At 32.6% G+C, this 19,740-nt stretch overlaps 2 protein-coding genes, 1 long non-coding RNA gene and 1 other non-coding gene across 5 annotated transcripts; 2 read left to right on the forward strand and 2 right to left on the reverse strand.

Annotated features, from left to right (window-relative positions):
* Nucleotides 1-1,006: 1,006 nt before the first annotated feature.
* On the forward strand, nt 1,007-4,376 carry LOC117919987. The gene is made up of 2 exons (XR_004652162.1): nt 1,007-1,185; nt 3,736-4,376. It is a non-coding gene; the product is annotated as an uncharacterized LOC117919987 (long non-coding RNA).
* Nucleotides 4,377-5,185: 809 nt separating this feature from the next.
* On the reverse strand, nt 5,186-10,248 carry LOC117920753 (lipid phosphate phosphatase delta). 2 transcript variants are annotated; one of them, XM_034838362.1, is made up of 8 exons: nt 9,935-10,247; nt 9,739-9,834; nt 9,533-9,607; nt 9,201-9,331; nt 8,079-8,182; nt 7,841-7,969; nt 7,020-7,135; nt 5,186-5,867 (listed from the first exon to the last, which is right to left on the reverse strand). In XM_034838362.1, exons 1-8 carry the CDS (start codon nt 10,094-10,096, stop codon nt 5,457-5,459), a joined length of 1,224 nt encoding a protein of 407 aa, XP_034694253.1. In that variant the 5' UTR covers nt 10,097-10,247; the 3' UTR covers nt 5,186-5,456. The 2 variants fall into 2 exon arrangements, with proteins under 2 accessions (XP_034694253.1, XP_034694254.1); XM_034838363.1 differs by lacking the exon at nt 9,533-9,607 and having other exon boundaries at nt 9,935-10,248.
* A 4,815-nt stretch (nt 10,249-15,063) lies between these two features.
* LOC117920130 (fatty acyl-CoA reductase 2) lies at nt 15,064-18,077 on the reverse strand. Its single transcript, XM_034837489.1, has 9 exons — nt 17,569-18,077; nt 17,353-17,456; nt 17,077-17,276; nt 16,878-16,978; nt 16,572-16,782; nt 16,006-16,167; nt 15,838-15,919; nt 15,365-15,762; nt 15,064-15,283 (listed from the first exon to the last, which is right to left on the reverse strand). Exons 1-9 carry the CDS (start codon nt 17,921-17,923, stop codon nt 15,118-15,120), a joined length of 1,779 nt encoding a protein of 592 aa, XP_034693380.1. The 5' UTR covers nt 17,924-18,077; the 3' UTR covers nt 15,064-15,117.
* Nucleotides 18,078-18,481: 404 nt separating this feature from the next.
* TRNAG-UCC lies at nt 18,482-18,553 on the forward strand. Its single transcript has one exon. It is a non-coding gene; the product is annotated as a tRNA-Gly (tRNA).
* Nucleotides 18,554-19,740: the final 1,187 nt, after the last annotated feature.

Raw genomic sequence — 19,740 nt, forward strand, 5'->3', positions numbered from 1 at the left:
TTAATGATATAAGCATCAAACCAATTCCCTCCTTAATTCTTTGTAGATACTATATTTTATATTAAATTTGAAAATAATTTAATCATTATAAAATATTTAAAGTTAATAATTTTTTTTTAAATATTGAGCATATATTTGAATAAGTTTTAAATTTTATTTTTTAAGATAAAAATAAATTTATTTATTTATTTGAAAAAAATTATTATAATATATAATTTTTACATAATTGTACATATCATTTTACTTTTTTATTTATTTATACCATGATGATCTTTTTATTCTTTTAAAAACCTATATCCAACCGTATATATATTTTTCATATTATAAATTTTATACAAACAAAATGTTATTTTTTTTATTTATTTATATCATAATGATTTTTTTAATTTTTTTAAAACCTATATCCAACCGTATAGATATTTTTCATATTAAAAATTTTCCTTCCTATACTATTACGCAGACACAATGTTCTTATTGTGTCTTATATAATTACGAAGTTAAATATATAGGTTAAGCAAACCACTATATAAAAGTTGAGAATCAACTCTAATACAATTTGTAATGATCTACACTTAATTGTATAAATATCTTTTACTTTGAATTCAAGTGGACTCTCGTAATCTTAAAATGCATCTATAAAGTTAAAAAGAAGTTTATACATATATAGAAGTAATAATTTTTTCAAAAGTAGGACATCACAATGTTAATGATTTCAAATAAAATAAAATAGTAATATTTATATTTTTTTATAATATTAATTATTTTAAAAATATATTATTGAAAATAAAATTAAAAATAATAATTTTGTATTTTAAATATGAAAAATATTTTTCTCTAATGAAAATTCTGAAATGTTATATTATATTATAATATAAGTAAAAAGGTTGTGTTTAAATTAAAAGGGTTGAGATTTATTTTAAATTTTAGCCGTTTAAGAAAGAAGTCCGTAAAAAAATTCAAAATTTCACGTATTAAATATTAACTCTTTAAACTCGAAGTCTTCAAGACCAATCCCTGATTCTCTCGCGCGCTCCACAAAGAAACGAGCAAGAGGAGATCTAGGGTTAGGGTTTTCACCTTACTGAAGAAGAAAATGGGCTCATCCGTTTGTGTCCGAGTCCAATTGCGAACCTCAACGACCTTATCTCAAAGCTCATGCAGTGCAAGCCATTCGCAGAGCACCAGGTTCTACTTTCTCCCCGATTTGCTGTTTTGGTTGCGGAAAGTATTTAGGAAAAGAAAAGAAATTAAAATTTGAATATTACGTTGTTTGAGAAAGGGCAGGACAAAGACATAAAAGAGAAGATATTAGAGTTGTATACATTTTGATTTCCATGGAAGCGCATTCGTTGGTCTAGGCGATTAGTGTCCTTTCATCTACGTCTTGTGTATCTCAATTTTCTTGATTTCTCATTACAATAGATTAGTACATTCCATACATGATACGGGATAGAAAGGACTTGAATTATTAATCATATAAGTCAAGAAAAGAACAAAAGAAACGAAATTTGGGATGCTATCTATCTGCCTTTGTTTTTAATGGAAGAAAGCAACGTCCAGATAAGTCCTTTCTCCATGCTTTTACTGTGGGTTAGCTTCTAATAAATATCCATTTTAGAGCTAGATCTGGTCACTTTCTGGAACTTCCCAAACAAGCACCTTTCCCATGTATTGTGGAACCATTTTTTTCCTTCAAAAATTATTCATTATTGGGGATCATTAGTTTAGGCATTACTAGTTGCTAATTGGTCTATTGCATGTTGCTGAAATTTCCGGATCACTATCTGTGTATGGAAAAACTTGGTGTTCGTGGGCCCTGCTGACTACCCACAGATGTCGACTTTTCAACTTTGCTATACTTGTCTCCTCACCACTAGATTTAGTCAACTTATTTTCCCACCTTGGGTGTGACTAACCTTTAATGTGATATTTAAATAGGACTCAACTTGAAGGAAAATTGATCTTTTCATTGCTCACTTGTAGTTCTCAAATTGAAAATTCAATGTGATTGTAGGTGGCTCTTAGATAAGCTTTCTTCCTTTGTTTGTGTGTTGGTTTTTTATTTTTTATTATTTTCATGCATGCCACATATTCATGGACAGTTTCATGATCTTATAGAGCTTTTTCTAATTGGTGGAAGGTGTCAGTTCTGTTTATGGCTTGTGTTCAACTCTTTTGTTTGAGCTTTGGAAAAGTCCAAAAATACTCATGGAGTCCCGCCAAATGGATTATTTTGAAGATCTTCCCATCTAGTATAGTTGAGTCCAATTGTGCATTTTCCTTTTGACTATTCTTTCACGTGAAGTTCAAACATTTTCTTATTTGAAAAAGAAGTTCAGATTTTGGAACTTATATTTTATTCTTCTTCTTCTTCCTTTTTCTCCCTTCGGGTTCCAGATACCTATTACTTATTTATGGGAGATTTTTTGGACCATGGAGATTATTCGTCTTATGATTAATCTACAGGTATGGCAGTGCTAATATTTGGAAGCTGTCACTGACCCCTTTGACTACTTCCCATTAACAGCCTTGGTTTGTAATATTTTGCCAATTGGGGCTTGCATGCTATATGATGCTTGCTAGTAACTGAAACATTGATACAAGGAGGAAAAAATTATGGACAGATTTATGCATCTACATTGGTTAATAAATTTGAAAATAAGAAGTTTGTTTTATGATTTGAGTATCAAGAGGCTGTTGCTAGCTGTTTTCTTTTTCGTTTTCCCTTTGGCATATCATTAGGTACATTTATTTATTTTTTGGGAGGTTCATGATGTGTGAAGAAGTTTTTCTGTTGATTTCCACTCATTCATACTCCATTGAGACCCTTGATGTCATTAGGAATTCCAATCATGGTCAAGAGGTTCCTCACAAAGGGCCCATGTCTAATCTGTTATGGAATGATCCAGACCATGACGTGATTGGGGTATTTCACCTCATAGTGCTGGATATTCCTTTGGCCAGGTAGCTCGAATCTTTTTATTACTCCCTTCCCTTTATATTTATTATTTTTTTTGTGGGCAATAAATATTTATAGATACAGCAAATAAGCAGGACACCAAAGTACAAAGTATGTATACAATGGGTACCAGCAAGCTATGCCAATAGAGAGGACACAAAAAGCAATTCCCTCCCTCAGCAAGATCCCTATCAATTAAAGGCATCAAGCCTTCTTTTATATACAACTTAATCCATAATAAAATGTTACTTAGGAGTTAGGAATGAACATTTCAGCTATTGATTTGATTTTCCTTTTTCCTGTCAATTTTTCAAATTATTAAAAAACTGTAGACAAGTGGCTCTTTATACCTTTTCACATCTTATTCCCCACAAAACAAACATGAACTTAAAGGAATGTTTATGAGTGTGGAAGGAAACACCCAGATTATACCGAATATAGAGAAGAATAATTGTCATAAAAAACCCTTTTTTTTGACACAGGGAAGGAGAATCTACTACATCCTTATTACTTAACATCCAAACCCATTGAAGTTTGTATGGATGCCTTCCTCCTTTTTCCCTTAATTTAAATTTAATTTTATTCTGTTCTTTGGATATATTTGAGCAATTTAGTTGTGCAAACAACTTATAGTTTATTGCTAGAGCTCACTGGCTGGTTATCGGATACGGAATTACTTATTTCTGAAAACTTGTCAGCCTCCATATGCACTTTAAAAGGGCCTTTTTTTTTGAGATGTGCATGCATGAATTTGGATGTGTATTTTGTTGTTGCAGTTGAGCCAGCCACTAGGAGAGGAGAACCAGATGTGATCCTGTAGGATGACTGATTATTTTCTATGAAGCAGCTGCTCGTCATGTGCTTTCCCAGTGACTTCAGATCATTTTCTTTGAAGCAGCTGCTCGCCATGTGCTTTCCCAGCAACTTCATCTCTCTTGCTCACACATGATGGTTGCGAAATTAAATTCCTCTGATGGTTGTGGGAGCTGAGACCATGTAAAAAAAAAAATGTTCATAGCTTGATCTATCTTACATGTCTTCTTGCATGACTCCTTTCTGGGGGAGTTCATTTAGCTGGTCTTCATTTTGCTCTCCCACCCTCCTTTTTGGAACTATGGAAGGATGTATATGATCTTACATTTAAGAATCAGAATAGATGATTTCATACAATCTCTGATTCTATATTTTGTAGGCATTTTTCTACTTCTTCCTCATTACCCTCAAACAAGACTAGGTTCCGATGAGTATTTGTAGTTGGAATGTACTCATCTTCAGATCCGGGGGCAAGATCATTGGGTTCCACAGCCGATATTTGATTCCATAATGCAATTGGAGTTTACTCGACTGCATCCTACCTCATATACTACGTCGCCTTATAAGTTCCAAAGGCTAAATACATGAGAGAAGTTATTTCAAATGTTTCCCCTATTGGTTTGTCTCCCATATTTGGTCTCAGTTTCTAGCTTCCATTTGAAGTAACAGATATCTTTGTGATGAAAATATCGATAATTATACATATATTAGTATTTTGATTTTATGGATGTATTGATCGATATTTTGATACAAAATATTGATGAACCTAAAATTAATCAAAACTTATAAAAACATAAGAAAAAATTTTTAGAAATAAAATTAGAAGTATAATAAATATTTTAAGAAATTGATGTATGTATAATATAATTTATTATATTTGATAATAATATTGTATGCATCCATAAAAAATATGAATTTTATAAATATAAGTTTATTATTAAATTATATCAAATATTATTTGACAAAAATATTATTATATTTAATTATAATATATTTATTTAATTCAATCGTATTAAATGATATAAAATAAATTATGATATATGTATAATTTTTTAATATTTAGTTAATATGTTAATGATGTTAAAAACATTATGAAAAAAATTATCATGTTAATTTCTATATTTTTTATAATCAATTAAATGATTTTTTTATTTAATTATAAAATAATTATAATTAATTTGCTTTTTAAAATATTCTTTTAATATTTTGTTTATATGATAACTTTTAATATATATATATATATATATAGTTAATGTAATATATTTTAAAAAGGGCAAACTTTTCAAGTTAACCTTTTTGTTAGGGGTTCAAGTCCCCTCATTTATAGAAAGTTCAAAATTTTGAGTTTTGACCCCCAAAATATTGGTGAAAAATCGGTAAAAAATAGATGAAAATTCCGATAAATTACCAAAATATCAGTACCTTAATATTTCTACCTTATATATCATGTTGAGGTCCACCAATACTTAATATTTCAGCAGTATATCGCTGAAATATCAAGATATTTTAATTGTTGGTTTGCATACATTACAAAAGAATTTACACAAGAAATGGAGACAAACAGATAGTTTCCTGTTGCTAGGCAACAACGTATGATCTACAAAATGAAGATGGAGCATATTCCAGCTAGGACTTATAAAATCCTGGAAATCTATATACCATATATTTTAGTACTATCAAGCCACTACAGGCTCAGTTGAGAGAACATGGAAGGAACAAGATCAACCACCGACCATGCAAGGCCTGCATATTGAAGGAACCTAATACCTGTATCCACATCAAATGAGTCTTGGTGGGAGAAAAATAAGAGTTTCTGGATATACCCCAATTGCTTGCTTTCATCTGATTTTTTACCGGAGACTGATCCCTTCAGGGATGGGACATAGATGGTTGATCTTATTGGGATGCCCAAAGTATTGGAGACTACAGGAAGAATCCATTTAGCAAGGGCCTTGCTGCAGAACTTCACAAGAAGGATAGTTGGAATTCCTATGAGCATTCTTCCAATAAAGGCAGGGATTGAGAGTTGTGGGGTAAAGATGCGTGAGACGTCTTCATGGTGAAACTGGTGGTAGGTTTGCTGGATCCCGGAAACCTGAATAGCATTGTCTAGCAGTTTATTCAAATCCACAAGATATGAGATACAGGCATATATTTCAATTCTATGAACCAAGCAATGTTTCAGATGCAGGCAGCAAAGCAAGTTTTTGTCATGACAAGGCATTCATGTTAGTTAATGCGCTAGAAATCATAAGCTTAACATGAGATAACTAAAGAAAATATTGAGCAAGAGTGACCCATTCAAACCCCACACACCCCCATATCCTGCCTGTCTAATCGAATGTATTCTAAAAAGTAAGCAAGACAAAGACAAAATAAGTTCAACATAGAAAAAGGAAAGGCCTGCATATTTGGATACCAAATTCCACCCCAACCTGCCCAGAAAGCCTGAGATAACTTAACCAGAGACAGAATGATGGGAAGACATGCAATGAGGTTGCTGGAATTGGAACCTTCCATATGCAGGGTGAAGCTATGAGACACATGACATGCCTATAGAAAACCACTGAAAGTTAATTGTTTTTTCCTTTTGGCTAAACGATACAAGAAACCAAATCCTAAGAAGCATGGTTGAAGTAGTTTTGTTATTGAAAAGGAAAAGATCAATGCCTTTAGCATCGAGAAATAAATCTCTTTCTCTTTCTCTCTCTCTCTCTCTCTCTCTCTCTCTCTCTCTCTCTCTCTCTCTTTGTGCATTGTTGTTAGCTCCTAACATTAAGAGTGCAATGAAGAGATATATAAGGGAAGTATTCAAGTAACACTACTAAGAGCAAAAGACTCTCTTTCTCTCTCTTGGGCCTTGGCATTGTTGTGGGTTTTAATATTGTAAGTACAATGAAGAGATAAAGGGGGCATATTCAAGCAACACCACTAAAAGCAAAGGACTCTCTCTCGGCATTGTTGTCAAATAAAGCCCATGATTTTCATCTCTCTATCTCTTGGCATTGTTTTCTGGTTTTAACATAGTAAGTGCAATGAAGTGATATAGGGGAAGCTTTCAAGAAACACCTCTAAAAGCAAAGGACTCATTTTCTCTCTCTGTCTACTTCTAGCATTGCGAATGCAATAGGTACATAGGGGAAGTATTCAATTAATTTTGCACCACTAAAAGCAAGGGACTTTCAGAAATTAAACTAAGCAATAATTCAAATTTTAAACTGAGAAAAAATCGGGGATCCATGCTTACAATTCCCAATGCAACACCATTGAAAGCCGTATGGAACTCATAGCTTGGAGTTGGAAACTCAGGTGTTGGATAAGCGAAGAGCAAAACTAAGCTCAGGGCAGCCCAAAAGGGAGTAACTGCAATAGAAGCAGAGTGGGCACTTGGTTAAAAAAACAAATAGAAAACGTAACCAGTTCCAAAACACAACATGTAAGAAGTTGAAGAATAGATGCCAACTGTATTAACTTGAAGTATACACAAAAATGGGTTTTATAATGTCAATTTTTCCCTTGTTGGGAATTGAACCCGGCAACTTTGATATCCCCACCCAAACCCCTTGCCACTTGAGCCAGGCCTCAAGGGTGGGTTTCACCAATATCTAACCCTCAATTTTTTTTTCCTTTTTGTGGAAATAGACTATGAAGCAGAGCATTTACAAATTTTATTGAAAGATGAACCATAATAATCTTCAAATCCAAACTTTGTAACATATAAGAAAATTTGACCTCCAAATGATAGACTCTATATTACAAATGTCTTTCTTAATTAAACAATTTGTTGTTCTATTTGTTTCCCTAGAAATATGACAATAATTGTAAATATTTAGATCCTCGGTTGTCTTCCAAATATCCTCAATTAATAACACAATAGAACTATAAATGTTAACACTTTTTATTACAACAATCTATCACTATTTTTGAATCACCTTCAATTTCTAGGGTTAAGAACCCATTGTTCTTAGTAGCTAACACACCATCTCTTAAAACCATACATTCCGCAATTATTATTGATGCATCACCTACAATTTGAAACCATGAAAGCACTACTAGAAGCATACTTACCATTTTGCCCTGAGACTATAAAATTGTCAACATATTCATGCATTGTAAGCCAAAATGCAAGGATCGCCAATCCAATAGCAAGACCACCTATGATGTCGACCAAGCTGTGCATTCCAAGGTAAATTCTTCCTAACAAAAGAACCAAATTTCAGTTTGGGAGTGAAAGGAGAGGAAAACTCATAAGCAAGCTCAAGGGCTAGCACGAAGGGCAAGACTTAGGAAAGAAATTGAAATATACCCGTGCCAATGAGGGCCACAAGCAAGCACACCATGCCAACCCCAGCCAATATCATAACAGCATCTCTATTGTGGGCATAAGAAAGGACATAGTGCAAAAGGTATCTGGAGCAGGCCAAAGCCAAGAGAAAATAATCACTACATTTAATCATGATTTTATATTGACAATTTGTGAGGTGAAGCATTTCATTTGCTTGAGCCTTGATATTATAAACAGATAAACATATATAGCCTAGTATTTTTATATTTCAATATATACAAATTAGCAATATAAAAAGCATATTTGTGTCTTTCGGGAGCCAATGACTAACATTGATGGTGGCTTCTGTGCATTGTATACCATGATCCACTATTGCGCAAATAGCATTCCCTACCGCAGGTGGAATTTTTCCTCGTTTTATGAAGGACATTGTTAATCCATTGTTAAAACCTCAGTTAATCTAAAAGCATTATGAGTTTCATATAATTTGAACAAATTTTCTGACAACACTTATAGCTTCTCTGTTGACCCTTCAGACATAGACCTCTCCATGTTTCATGAATCATGACATAAATCCAATGCCCATATGCAAACATACCTTTATTATCTTTAGGCATTTTTACAATAAAATCATGCCTCAAGGCTTATGCTTCAAGAGGCCAAATGCTGTGTTATTGAACCCTCCTAAATCACATGCAGCCCACCTCAAGTCCCATAATCTTCTAGTTCGTTTAGTTTTGCATTAAAGACGTATCACTTTGGTAATAAAGGGATAGGATCCAACTATTATGTGGTTTTACTTAGTACCTAGAAGGTAAAGAAAAAAAAAAAAGAATCAATTCTATCATATGATTTAAACCATGCAACTCCAATAACGCTTTTCTCCAAAACAGTCATAACAATTCTCCAACCACTCAAAATATAAACTAATGCTAATCAAAAGGATTGATGATCATAGAAAGATCGAGACCCATCAAATGGTAGTTGTTGATCATCTTATTACTCACATAGCATGACTTTAATACAGAACTTGCAAAACTATGACTGCAATGGGATGTGATTTGAGCCAAATCACATTAAATCCATCTTTGCTTCAAGAAATCATGAAAAAAAACTAGACATGTATGGAAAAAATATCAATACCCGGATAAGCAAACTGTGTTAAGAGTGTGGGAAGAAGGCAATCCATATTCCATTGCATTCTCCTTCTCATCTTTTGTGGCAGTCACCCTTCTAACAGGTGGGCAACTTGGTCTAGGAGCTGATACCGAATCCTACAACATATGAACACCCATACAAATAGCTTCATTACTACATTTCTTAGGCATCTTTTGCTTATCATTTTCAAAGTGCTTTTATTGCGTCCCAGAGCAAACATTGCATTGATTTCACCCCTAAAAAGTAACCAAAGTACTTCCAAAATGCTAACCAACCAATACCAAACTATCTACAAACAACACAATATTGAAAATTACCTTTATACAGTTCCCTAAATAATCACAGAAAGCCATCAACAGGGTCATCTGCCTTGCTAATCTGACATGACCACTCTACAATATTTCCACCAACACATAAAATAAAACATTGAATCCAATCCTTGAATTGTTGATACAAAAGATTTTCTTAAAACCCCATGTGCACATGAACAATTATCACAAAGATTGAGTGGTGAGTAACATACCCAGAAAAGAAGGGGAAGAAAAGCAGTGTAGAAAGGCACGGAAACGACACAAGACAACCCAGAAAACAAGGCATCCAAGAATCCATGCTGAAATTTCTGCAAAACCCATCAAACCAAAGCCCCAAAAAAAATCAAACAAAATAAAAATAAACAGCCAAAATTAGACAAAATTTCAAATTAAGAAAAATGATCAAACCTGGATCTGAAGGATGAGAGGAGTGCCCGTGAGGACATGGCGAGATACCCATGGTTGTATGAAAGATCTAAGCTTCTGGGTCACATTCAATGTTGAAGATATTACAATCCAGGAAACTATAACACAAATAGAAACTCCCTGCCACATGGGTATGCTCTCCATTCCCTCCTCCCCTCTTGAAACCCACCAAAAAATGGAATTCAACAAACAATGAGACACACAGAAATAAAAAGGGTAAAGAAAAACTATTTGACCTTTGGAGGATAGGTTTGGTTCTTCAATTTCTTTCAGTTAAGAATTTTCTATTTTTTTAAAAAAATTATTATTTTTAATTATGATAATTTTGACGGCCGCACATAGCCTTGTTGGATTTGGCTGGCAGAGAGAAGAACATTCAGCAAATAAATAATTAAAAATATAATTAAATTAAAAACCCAAAACGTGGGTTGAAATGTCGTCCGACTTCCAAAAGGAAAAACCATAATATTGTTTTAAATCATATAATATAAAATTTATATATATATATATATATATATATATATATATATATATATCCAATTTATAATAATTTATATTATTGAAATTAATTAATAAATTAAAGTCGTGTGTACTGAAGTGGGTGGAGAGAGCTGTCAGAGTCTTTGCTTGGAAGAGTCCTGATTCCTTCGTGAGAGTTGTGCAAATTGGACCATTTTCAATTTTTCTTTAAAGTAGAAAAATCAAAAGCCTGCCTTTTATTAATTATTCGGTCATTGTTGGGATTGACCTTTTCTTAAGCCAAAGAACGGTATGTTTTAAGGATATCTATATTTTATTAAAATATAAATAATTCAATATATAATATTATTTTTTTCAACCACTTCCATTATATTTCTTATTTACAAATAATTGACAATTAAATATATTAATAAATGATTAATGATTAATATTATTTAGTCGATTAAAAAGTATGTTATGTATATTAAGTCTGAATTATTGAGATATGAACTCACATATTTGACAATGATATATGACTAAACTATTCGCTTATTGATATTTATTTTGTATCAGTTTTTCATAGTATGGCCCACCTTATGTGTAGAGTCCATTGCCATCACAGACCTTAAATGATGGGCCCAAGACTCGTGAGGCCCAATAGTCAAAGGGTATGGTCCCTAAGGCAGGAGGGTATAAAACCAAAAGTTAAGTGTCTGTTCAGTTTAATCACATCATTTGAAATAAGAATAGACTCGTTTTCTCTCCCGCTTCCATCGTCTGAGAGAATCTAGAAAGAGGTGGTGCCCACCACAGTCTTAGAAAATCCATACCTTATTCAAACGAAAAGCAAAATGGACTCAGGTATGATTTACTCAAAACAAAGACATATTTCTTCATATGATTTGGCATGAGATTCCTGTGTAGACATTCTTGGATTTATGATGGTTTTGTAAACACGAATCCCACAAACTTAAACTTTTAACAAAATTGATAATTCAATATGATATTAGAGTTTGATTTAACGAATGAGTTCAATCATCCATGCAATTTACATATTGAGTTCAAATCTTATAAATTTAAACATTTAAGAAAATTGTTAATTCAACATAATCTATATGAGTTAATTTTATTCATTTTTCTTGAGGTTTTAACTAAATATAATTTTAGTATATATATTTTTAGCATCTCTTTTACATAATCTTATTTATTCTACTTTACAATATTTAGATTTAATTAATTCATTTGCCAAAAAAAATCCTAAGAGATTTTTTTGAGATAAAATAATAAATAAAGTATATGATTAGTCATATAATCATATGGTTACATAGATGTTTTTTATGAAACATCCTCAAGTAAGGATATAAGATGATTACCGAAACTAACTCATTTTGAGTAATTGATAGAATTACAAATGGCATTAATGTTACGAGTTTAAGAAAATATCAAGAGGTGGACGCATCTCCTCTTATCTTTATTATTATTATTATTTATCTTCTGTACCAATCTTATCACGTAAACAAAGAATCACGGGTTTTTCAAACCACCATTTTATTATTATTACTATCTTCATATTTTTAAGTATTTTAAAATTACGGTTCAAAGTTCAAGTTGCCTAAAATATAAATTTTGTCCAAGTAATGTTATTTGAATGGAAAATAGTGGTTAGGGTATGAAAAGTAAAACTAAAATATGGAACAATGTGACTAAGACTAAAAAACTTTTTTACTTTTCTCTAAACTTTTTCTTTTTTAAATCACGAGAGTTTTCATGTTATAAAGTGTGTGATTTAGGTTTGAAGTTTTAAGCACAACACTAAAAGTTATATTTCAACTTCAAGATAGCAAAATGCCAAACAAGGTCTTAATTCTATATAAAATACTAAATAGGATGTTTCCTAACCACAAGATTCGGTATTCGGCCAACAACAACGTCGGTGAAAACTAATTACATGGGCCCAACTGTAGGGCCCACTTTGGAGCCTGGTTGTCTCCATGGCAAACGACCAAGGAAAAGCCAATAAGTACGAGTACATTATCCCCTACTTTTTATTTTATTTTTGTTATTTCATTAAAAAAAAATCAATCGGGATGAAAATTCCAAAATTTGTAAATCTCACCCTTTCCATTTTTTAACCTGAAAAGAATTCCATTTGCATTATTTGTATATATATTAAAAAAAAAAAAGATTATTTTTATGATAAAATAATAAGGATATTTTTGTTCAAAATTAATAAATTTTAAGATAAAAAAATAATTAAAATTACAAATTAGGTTGGTTTCATGTTTTTTATTTATTGTATCCGTATCTTATCATGAGTTCCCTTGTTTCGTGGAGTATTTTACGTTCTTTTATGTATTTTTCCTATCGATCTAAAATATTTAGATAATATTTACAATAATTTTTTTTATTTAATAAATAAATTTAATATCATAATAATATATCAACTTCAAAAATATTTTATAAAAAAATTAAAAATTTCGAAAACTTCCCAAGAAAGTTAGACTCAACACTATCATCAATCATGTTGTTGAAAATTAATAAATGGTCCAAAAATCAGATGTGAAATGATGAAGTATTCAAAAATATTAATTATGGTGTAGTGGAATAATGTCAGATCCCACCCAATTCACAATCAAAGCGCAATTAATATATATATATATATATATATATATATATATATATATATATTAATTTTAATTGTAACAAGGCAACACCGTTTCAATTTGGGTTTTTCACTCTCCTGTACGTAAACCCCAAGCGAAACACTTTCTTCGGATAAACCATCCATTTACAGTCTATATATTATGTTATGCTATAAGAATCAATTCACTATAAAGTTTAATAAAATAATGGTGAATTACATTTCATTTATGACTGACATTTTTTTTTAAATATATTTAACGTCAATTAATTTAAAATTTTATCAAATATCTCTATTATTATTTTTATTTGTTAATTTCACTCATTTGTCATTTTATTCAAAATCATCGAGATGTTTTATAAAATTTCAAACTAACACTGTCAATGTCTAAACAAATCTTTAAAATGATAAATAAAATTAACCCCTAAAATGATAAATGATGAACTATGTTAGAAGTGAATAGATTACATGCTTTATCAACCCACAAACACATATTAATAGAAATTAATACAAACTATTTTGTGTTGTAATCATTGAAATAGCCATCATTTTAGCTTAGAAAGAAAATCATATTACATGTTAAACAAAAAGAGCAACCTATTTTTTTTTTTTTAAAAAAAAAATTAATTATTACAAATATATATTTTCTTTTAGCTACACACTTCTCTACCCTTCATAACATATCTCCTCAAGTCGGGAATGTGGATATTTGAGTTATAATCCTTTCAGTTTTTGGTGTCGATGTTAAGGACATATGAAAATGTATTTTTGTGTTGATACAATGTCTTACGTAAACATGATTGAGTAGTGTTGATTTATATGCACGTAACTTTGCATTAATTAACTTGTTGGGAAAGTGTTAGCATTGTTGCTTGTGATTTTATGTGTTGGTTGATAGAATTAAATAATAATAAAAAAAAAACTAAAGCATGAAGCATGTGTCTAAGAGTAAAAAACTTTTTTACTTTTCTCTAAACTTTTTCTTTTTAAATCACAAGAGTTTTCATGTTATAAAGTGTGGGATTTAGGTTTGAAGTTTTATGCACATCACTAAAAGTTATATTTCAACTTCAAAATACTTCATTTTAGTGTGTAGCAAATGCCAAACAAGGTCTTAATTTTGTAGAAAATAGGATGTTTCCTAAATCCTAGCCACACGATTTGATATCGGGCCAACAACAATGTCGGTGAAAACTAATTACATGGGCCCAATTGTAGGGCCCACTTTGGAGCCTGGTTGCCTCCATGACAAACAACCAAGAAAAAGCCAAGTACCAGTGCATTATTGCCTAGTCTTTATTTTATTTTTATTATTTCGTTAAAAAAAAATTAATGGATTAAAAGGGATAAAAAAAAATTATAAAATTTGTAAATTTAATCCCTTCCATTTTTTAACTTGAAAAAAAAATCTATTTTTGATATAAATACCCATTAATATTTTGATTATTTATATATATTAAAAAAAAAAGGTTATTTTTATAAGAAAATTTTAATTATTTTTATTCAAAATTAATATTTTATTTTTTTAAAAAAAGTGAAGAATTAAAATTACAAATTGTGTTCGTTTCATCTCTTTTAATCAAATAACCTTTAGAAAGGAAGAGAGTGACTTTTTCTTTTTCTTTTTTAAAGGCATGCAAAGTTGAAGTTACACTCAACACCATTATCAATGGTGTTGTTGGAATTAATAAATGGGTCTCCAAGACAAAATCCAAAAATCACAAGTGTGATGAGGCAAATGTTCAAAAATTATAATTTTGGTGTAGTGGAACAATGTGTGAGATCCCACCCAATTCACAATGAAAGCACAATTAATATATATTTATGAGTTCTGATCTTTTGAATAAATATATTTAACCTCAATTGATTTAAAATTTTAGCAAATATCTCTACTATCATTTTTATTTGTTATTTTCATTCATCCGTCATTTTATTTAAAATGAACGAGATATTTGATAAAATTTCAAATTAATAAAACCAAATGCATTTTAAATAAAAAGAGCAACCCTATATTTAAAAAAGAAAAAAAAGTAGTAATTTAATTATTACAAATATATATTTTCTTTTAGGTACACATTCCTCTGCCCTTCATAACATGTCTCCTCAAGCCAGGAATGTGGACATTTGAGATATAGTCCTTCCAATCAATGCTTCCAACGTCAAATCCAAACTTGCTCTTCTCTTCTTCAGACATGCAGTCCATCAATCTCTGTGTGTTGCTGTTATCAAATCTGAAAGTTTATATTCATTAGCCAAAAGCATTGTCTTCAACACGAGGACATAGCTATAGAAAAAATCAGGATGGTAATTACCTTCCCCCATAGAATGTGTATGGCTGATATATGTCGGCCAAGTACTTGGCTTGCTTCACAGTTTTTTTGCAAATGTTTTCTAGTTTTCGCAACAGCTTTCCATTTTGGGAGGGCATAGCAGACAACCCACTTCTAAGAATGGCATCTCTCCAGAGGTGGGAGGAGAAATCTTCTATGGAGCTGAAGAGCTTCATGATGGGAACATGGATTGGGTTCCCCTTATTGTCCAGGAATGGCGATGACTTGAAGTGCTCATAGAAATGGCTGGCCAGGTCTTGGAAAATTAACGGATTTACTACAGATGAAGCAATCTGGTAGATGTTGGTTTCTGCTTTTCCAGACCCTCCATGCCTTGCCATGGCTGCCAGTGTCGCGTTCACAACCATGTCTGCCGGTACCTGCAGCAGAGTATCGCTCAAAATTTCTGGTTTGTTTTTAAACTTTGCGGCTCTGTGTTTAGTAATGATACTTACTACATCCAGGACGCCATTGGGGTCTGCTACAAAACCAGTGAGCTGACCTTTTCCATAGTAGAGAACTATGGGATCCATCATCCTGATAGAGGAAGAAAATTAAAGAGGTGGTAATTGGATTCCACTAGTGGATGGTAATGGATTCGGGATTGATAAGATATGAAGAACCTGTTGCCTTCCATCCAGCCCGGGAATGGTTCTCTGCAAGTGCTTTCAATGACACTGGGACGAATTATGACTACTGGTATTTCACCTCTCATTTGATCAATCACCATTTCTCCCATGGCTTTTGTGAACACGTAAGTGTCTTGCCATCCATGCTTCTTTGCCCTGATTGAATCAGAATCTTCATCAATTAAAATATTACATATCAGAAGTTCCAATCCATGAAAACAAATGGGGTTTATTTGTTTGGTTGGTGAGAAAGCAGGGGAGGTTCAAGAAATGAAAATTAGGAATCCTATATGTACATCCATTTGGGGTTTAGATTTTTCGTACATTTTCTCTGCAACCAAACAAAGGATTGAAGGAAAAGAAATGGGGTTTGAAGTTCCAATCCATGAAGACAAATGGGGTTTGTTTTGTTTGGTTGGGGAGAAAGCAGGGGAGGTTCAAGAACTGAAAATTAGGACTGCTACAAGAACCTCCATTTGGGGTTCAGATTCTTCCTGTATCTTCTCTGCAACCAAATGAAGGATTGAAGGAAAAGAAGCACCAAAACGCAGACTTATTACCTCTCTAAACCTAGTTCTTTCATTTTTTGAGCCAATGTACTGCCTTTAAAAGCTTCCTTTGAATCCAAAGCCAACTTGATTTCTGCTTCAATGTTCAGTGTAGGAAGGAGCCTTGGTGGTGCTTCAGAGATAAAACTCTCTCTTGCTATGCTATCTCCTATGCAGAATGGCTTCTCCATGATTCTTCCTTGTCTTTGTCCATTAACATAAGCTGCAAACACGGTCCCCCAAATCAGCCATGGCCACACAGGGAGGAAACCAATGAGGATAGTCTACAACTACATATATATATATATATATAGATACCTGTTGATACTTGTAGGAAGAGCTTAAGTTTCTTGCAGTTCTTGGCAAAGTTCATGAGGTGACAAGGTCCTTTCGTATTAATGTCGATTGCAATGTCATATCTACAAAATGAAGAAGCCGATTGATGTATTGGACTGGAATTATAATCATAGTAGACATGAGGGCATGTATTCATGGTGGAGAGACTGCCATCACTAACCTTTCATCAAAAGTAGTATTAGCTGCAGAGTTTACAATTACATCGACTTCTTTGGCAATGGCTTCAGCAAAGTCTTTCTCCAATCCAAGACTAGATCCGCATACGTCTCCCGCTACAGGAACCAGCTTGCTCAGCATGAAAGCTTGATAAGATTTTCCATAGGCTTGTTGGAGACAGTCGAAGACCTCTGCATTTATGATCTAAACACAACCATATCTACTTAAGACCAAGAATGCAACTGAACAAAAGACGAGAATACTCTGATATGAAACATACTTCATTTTTTAGTCTTTCCATTGCAGCTTCCTGGTTTTTGGCCTTGATTAGGAGATATATTTTACCAACATCCGGTTCTGTCCTCAGAATCTTCTCAATGAGAACTGAACAAGAAATTTTTTTCCATTGAGTTAATCTCAGAATTTTGATTTGGCAAAAAAAAAAAAAAAAAACCTCCAATTTGAGCTGAAAAGGAAAGAAGATGAGTGGAACCACCTTTTGCTAGAAACCCAGTTGCCCCAGTGATGAGAAAACTTTTTCCTCTAAGAAAATTGTCAATTCCAATACCATCATTCATTTCCACAAATGGAGTAGTACTTGGACTTGGTGGACCATAAGTCACCAAGTCCTTCCCATTTGGAGACAAAACCAAGCTTCCAGCACTATGATCTTTGCTGGCCAACATTGATCTCTCTGATAAAACAGAAGAAACCCCACTTGATCTAACCCCATTCCCACTTGTTTGGCAATGCACCACACTCTTCCTCCTCTTCAAATGATCGCACCAACCTGAAAACTTGACTACCCTTTTGGTTGCAAATGAGGGAGAACTGAAGAACAAGGCTCCCATCACTGCTAAGAGGAAGTATGAGAAGAAGAGGTTGGAAAAGAGAAACGGACAAGAGGTTTGAGAAAGGTGTGCAGGTGGAAATGGCGAAGGGGGTGTGTTGGAGCTTTAACTAAACACTTCCTAAACAAAAAAGAAAGAGAGAGAGGAAGAAAAAAGGCCAGTAAACAAACAAAACCAAGGTGTGTGAGTATAAGGTAAAGAGATGGGGATTGGGTTTGGGTTGGTTTTATAGAGGGTGGGGGTGGTTTTGAGATGAGAGTTAGGTTAAAAAAAAAAAAAATCATTTTTTTTGGTTTGAAGGGGGGTGTCTTTGTGAGAAAAGGCTCTCTTTTTGCCACCCCTACTCACACACGCTCTTGACCAATAACGGCTAAGACGGCGGAGTTCTCTTTTGTTGCGTTGTTTGATTAGTGGATTTTGGATAAATTAGTATAATTTCCTTTTCTTTCTTTTCCTTTTTAGAAGGTTGCGGGAAGTAAAGGGTGTGGCAGAGAGTATCTATTTTGGGAGCAGAGCAACTCTAATTCTTCAGTTTACATAGAAATCCCAAAGCATCAAGCGTTTGTAGTCCAACGGTTAGGATAATTGCCTTCCAAGCAATAGACCCGGGTTCGACTCCCGGCAAACGCAATGGAAAATATATGTTGAACTCAGGTGAGGAGTTATCACATAAAAAGGTAAAATTCTACTTGTTAAGATTATATTTTATTTTTAAGGTTGAATAGGGATTATACTTGTTAAGATCATATTTTATTTTCAAGGTTGAATAGGGATGATAGCATCACTAATTTAATTGGGTTACTTGTCCGACCTAACCTATTGAGACGGATATGAGAATATGGTAATCCAGTAAGGAATGAGTTTGACTTTTTCCTACTTGGTTCAAAAAAGTATTGAGAAGAGAGAAAAAATAAAATTCTACTTGTTAAGATCATAATTTATTTTTAAAGTTGAATAAGGATGATAGCTTCCTCATTTAATTGGGTTACTTGTTCAACCTAACCTATTGAGACGGATATGAGAATATGGTAATCCAATAAGGAATGGATTTGACTTTTTCCTACTTGGTTCAAAAAAGTATTGAGGAGAGAAAATAAAATAAAATTCTACTTGTTAAGATCATATTTTATTTTCAAGGTTGAATAGGGATGATAGCTTCACTAATTTAATTGGGTTACTTGTCCAACCTAACTTATTGAGGCGGGTATGAAAATATGGTAATCCCGCCCCTATGCGCATTGGTGTCATCATGTTTTCACCTCATATTATTATGCGTTGGTAGTCAGGTGGTGGATTATCGCCATACTACTACACTTTCACTTGATAGTCATGGTAATCACATTCTCACCTAATAGTTGCATCATCTGATCATTTGAGAGTTTAAGTTTAGTTTGGACTTTGGATCATTTTATTAAATTAGATTAGATTAAATTAAATATTTTATGTTTTTTCAATATTACTACCTAAATAACTGTTGTATGTAGATATGAGTTAATCAAAAAAAGAAAAAAAAAAACTACATGGGGCTAATGATAATAGTATATATTTTATGTTTGTTTTGCATCAGGGAAAATGAATTCAAATCATCAAAGAAAACTTAAGTAATTAGTGAGTTTGCAAAGCAATAAATTTGTTGAAAACAAATTCTATAAGAGTCCAAAGCCAAGATTAACCATTCCTATATATTCTGTTATATGAAGTTGTTTTCCCCGTAAAGGGATTTTTGCTGAACATTCCTTTCTTATTCCTTGAGAATTTTTTTTTTCCTTTTGCTATTACATTGAATTAAACCTGGAATCTCCCTTGAACTTAGAATT

The sequence above is a fragment of the Vitis riparia genome, chromosome 8 (assembly GCF_004353265.1).
Source record: "Vitis riparia cultivar Riparia Gloire de Montpellier isolate 1030 chromosome 8, EGFV_Vit.rip_1.0, whole genome shotgun sequence".
In the NCBI taxonomy this organism is placed as follows: domain Eukaryota; kingdom Viridiplantae; phylum Streptophyta; class Magnoliopsida; order Vitales; family Vitaceae; genus Vitis; species Vitis riparia.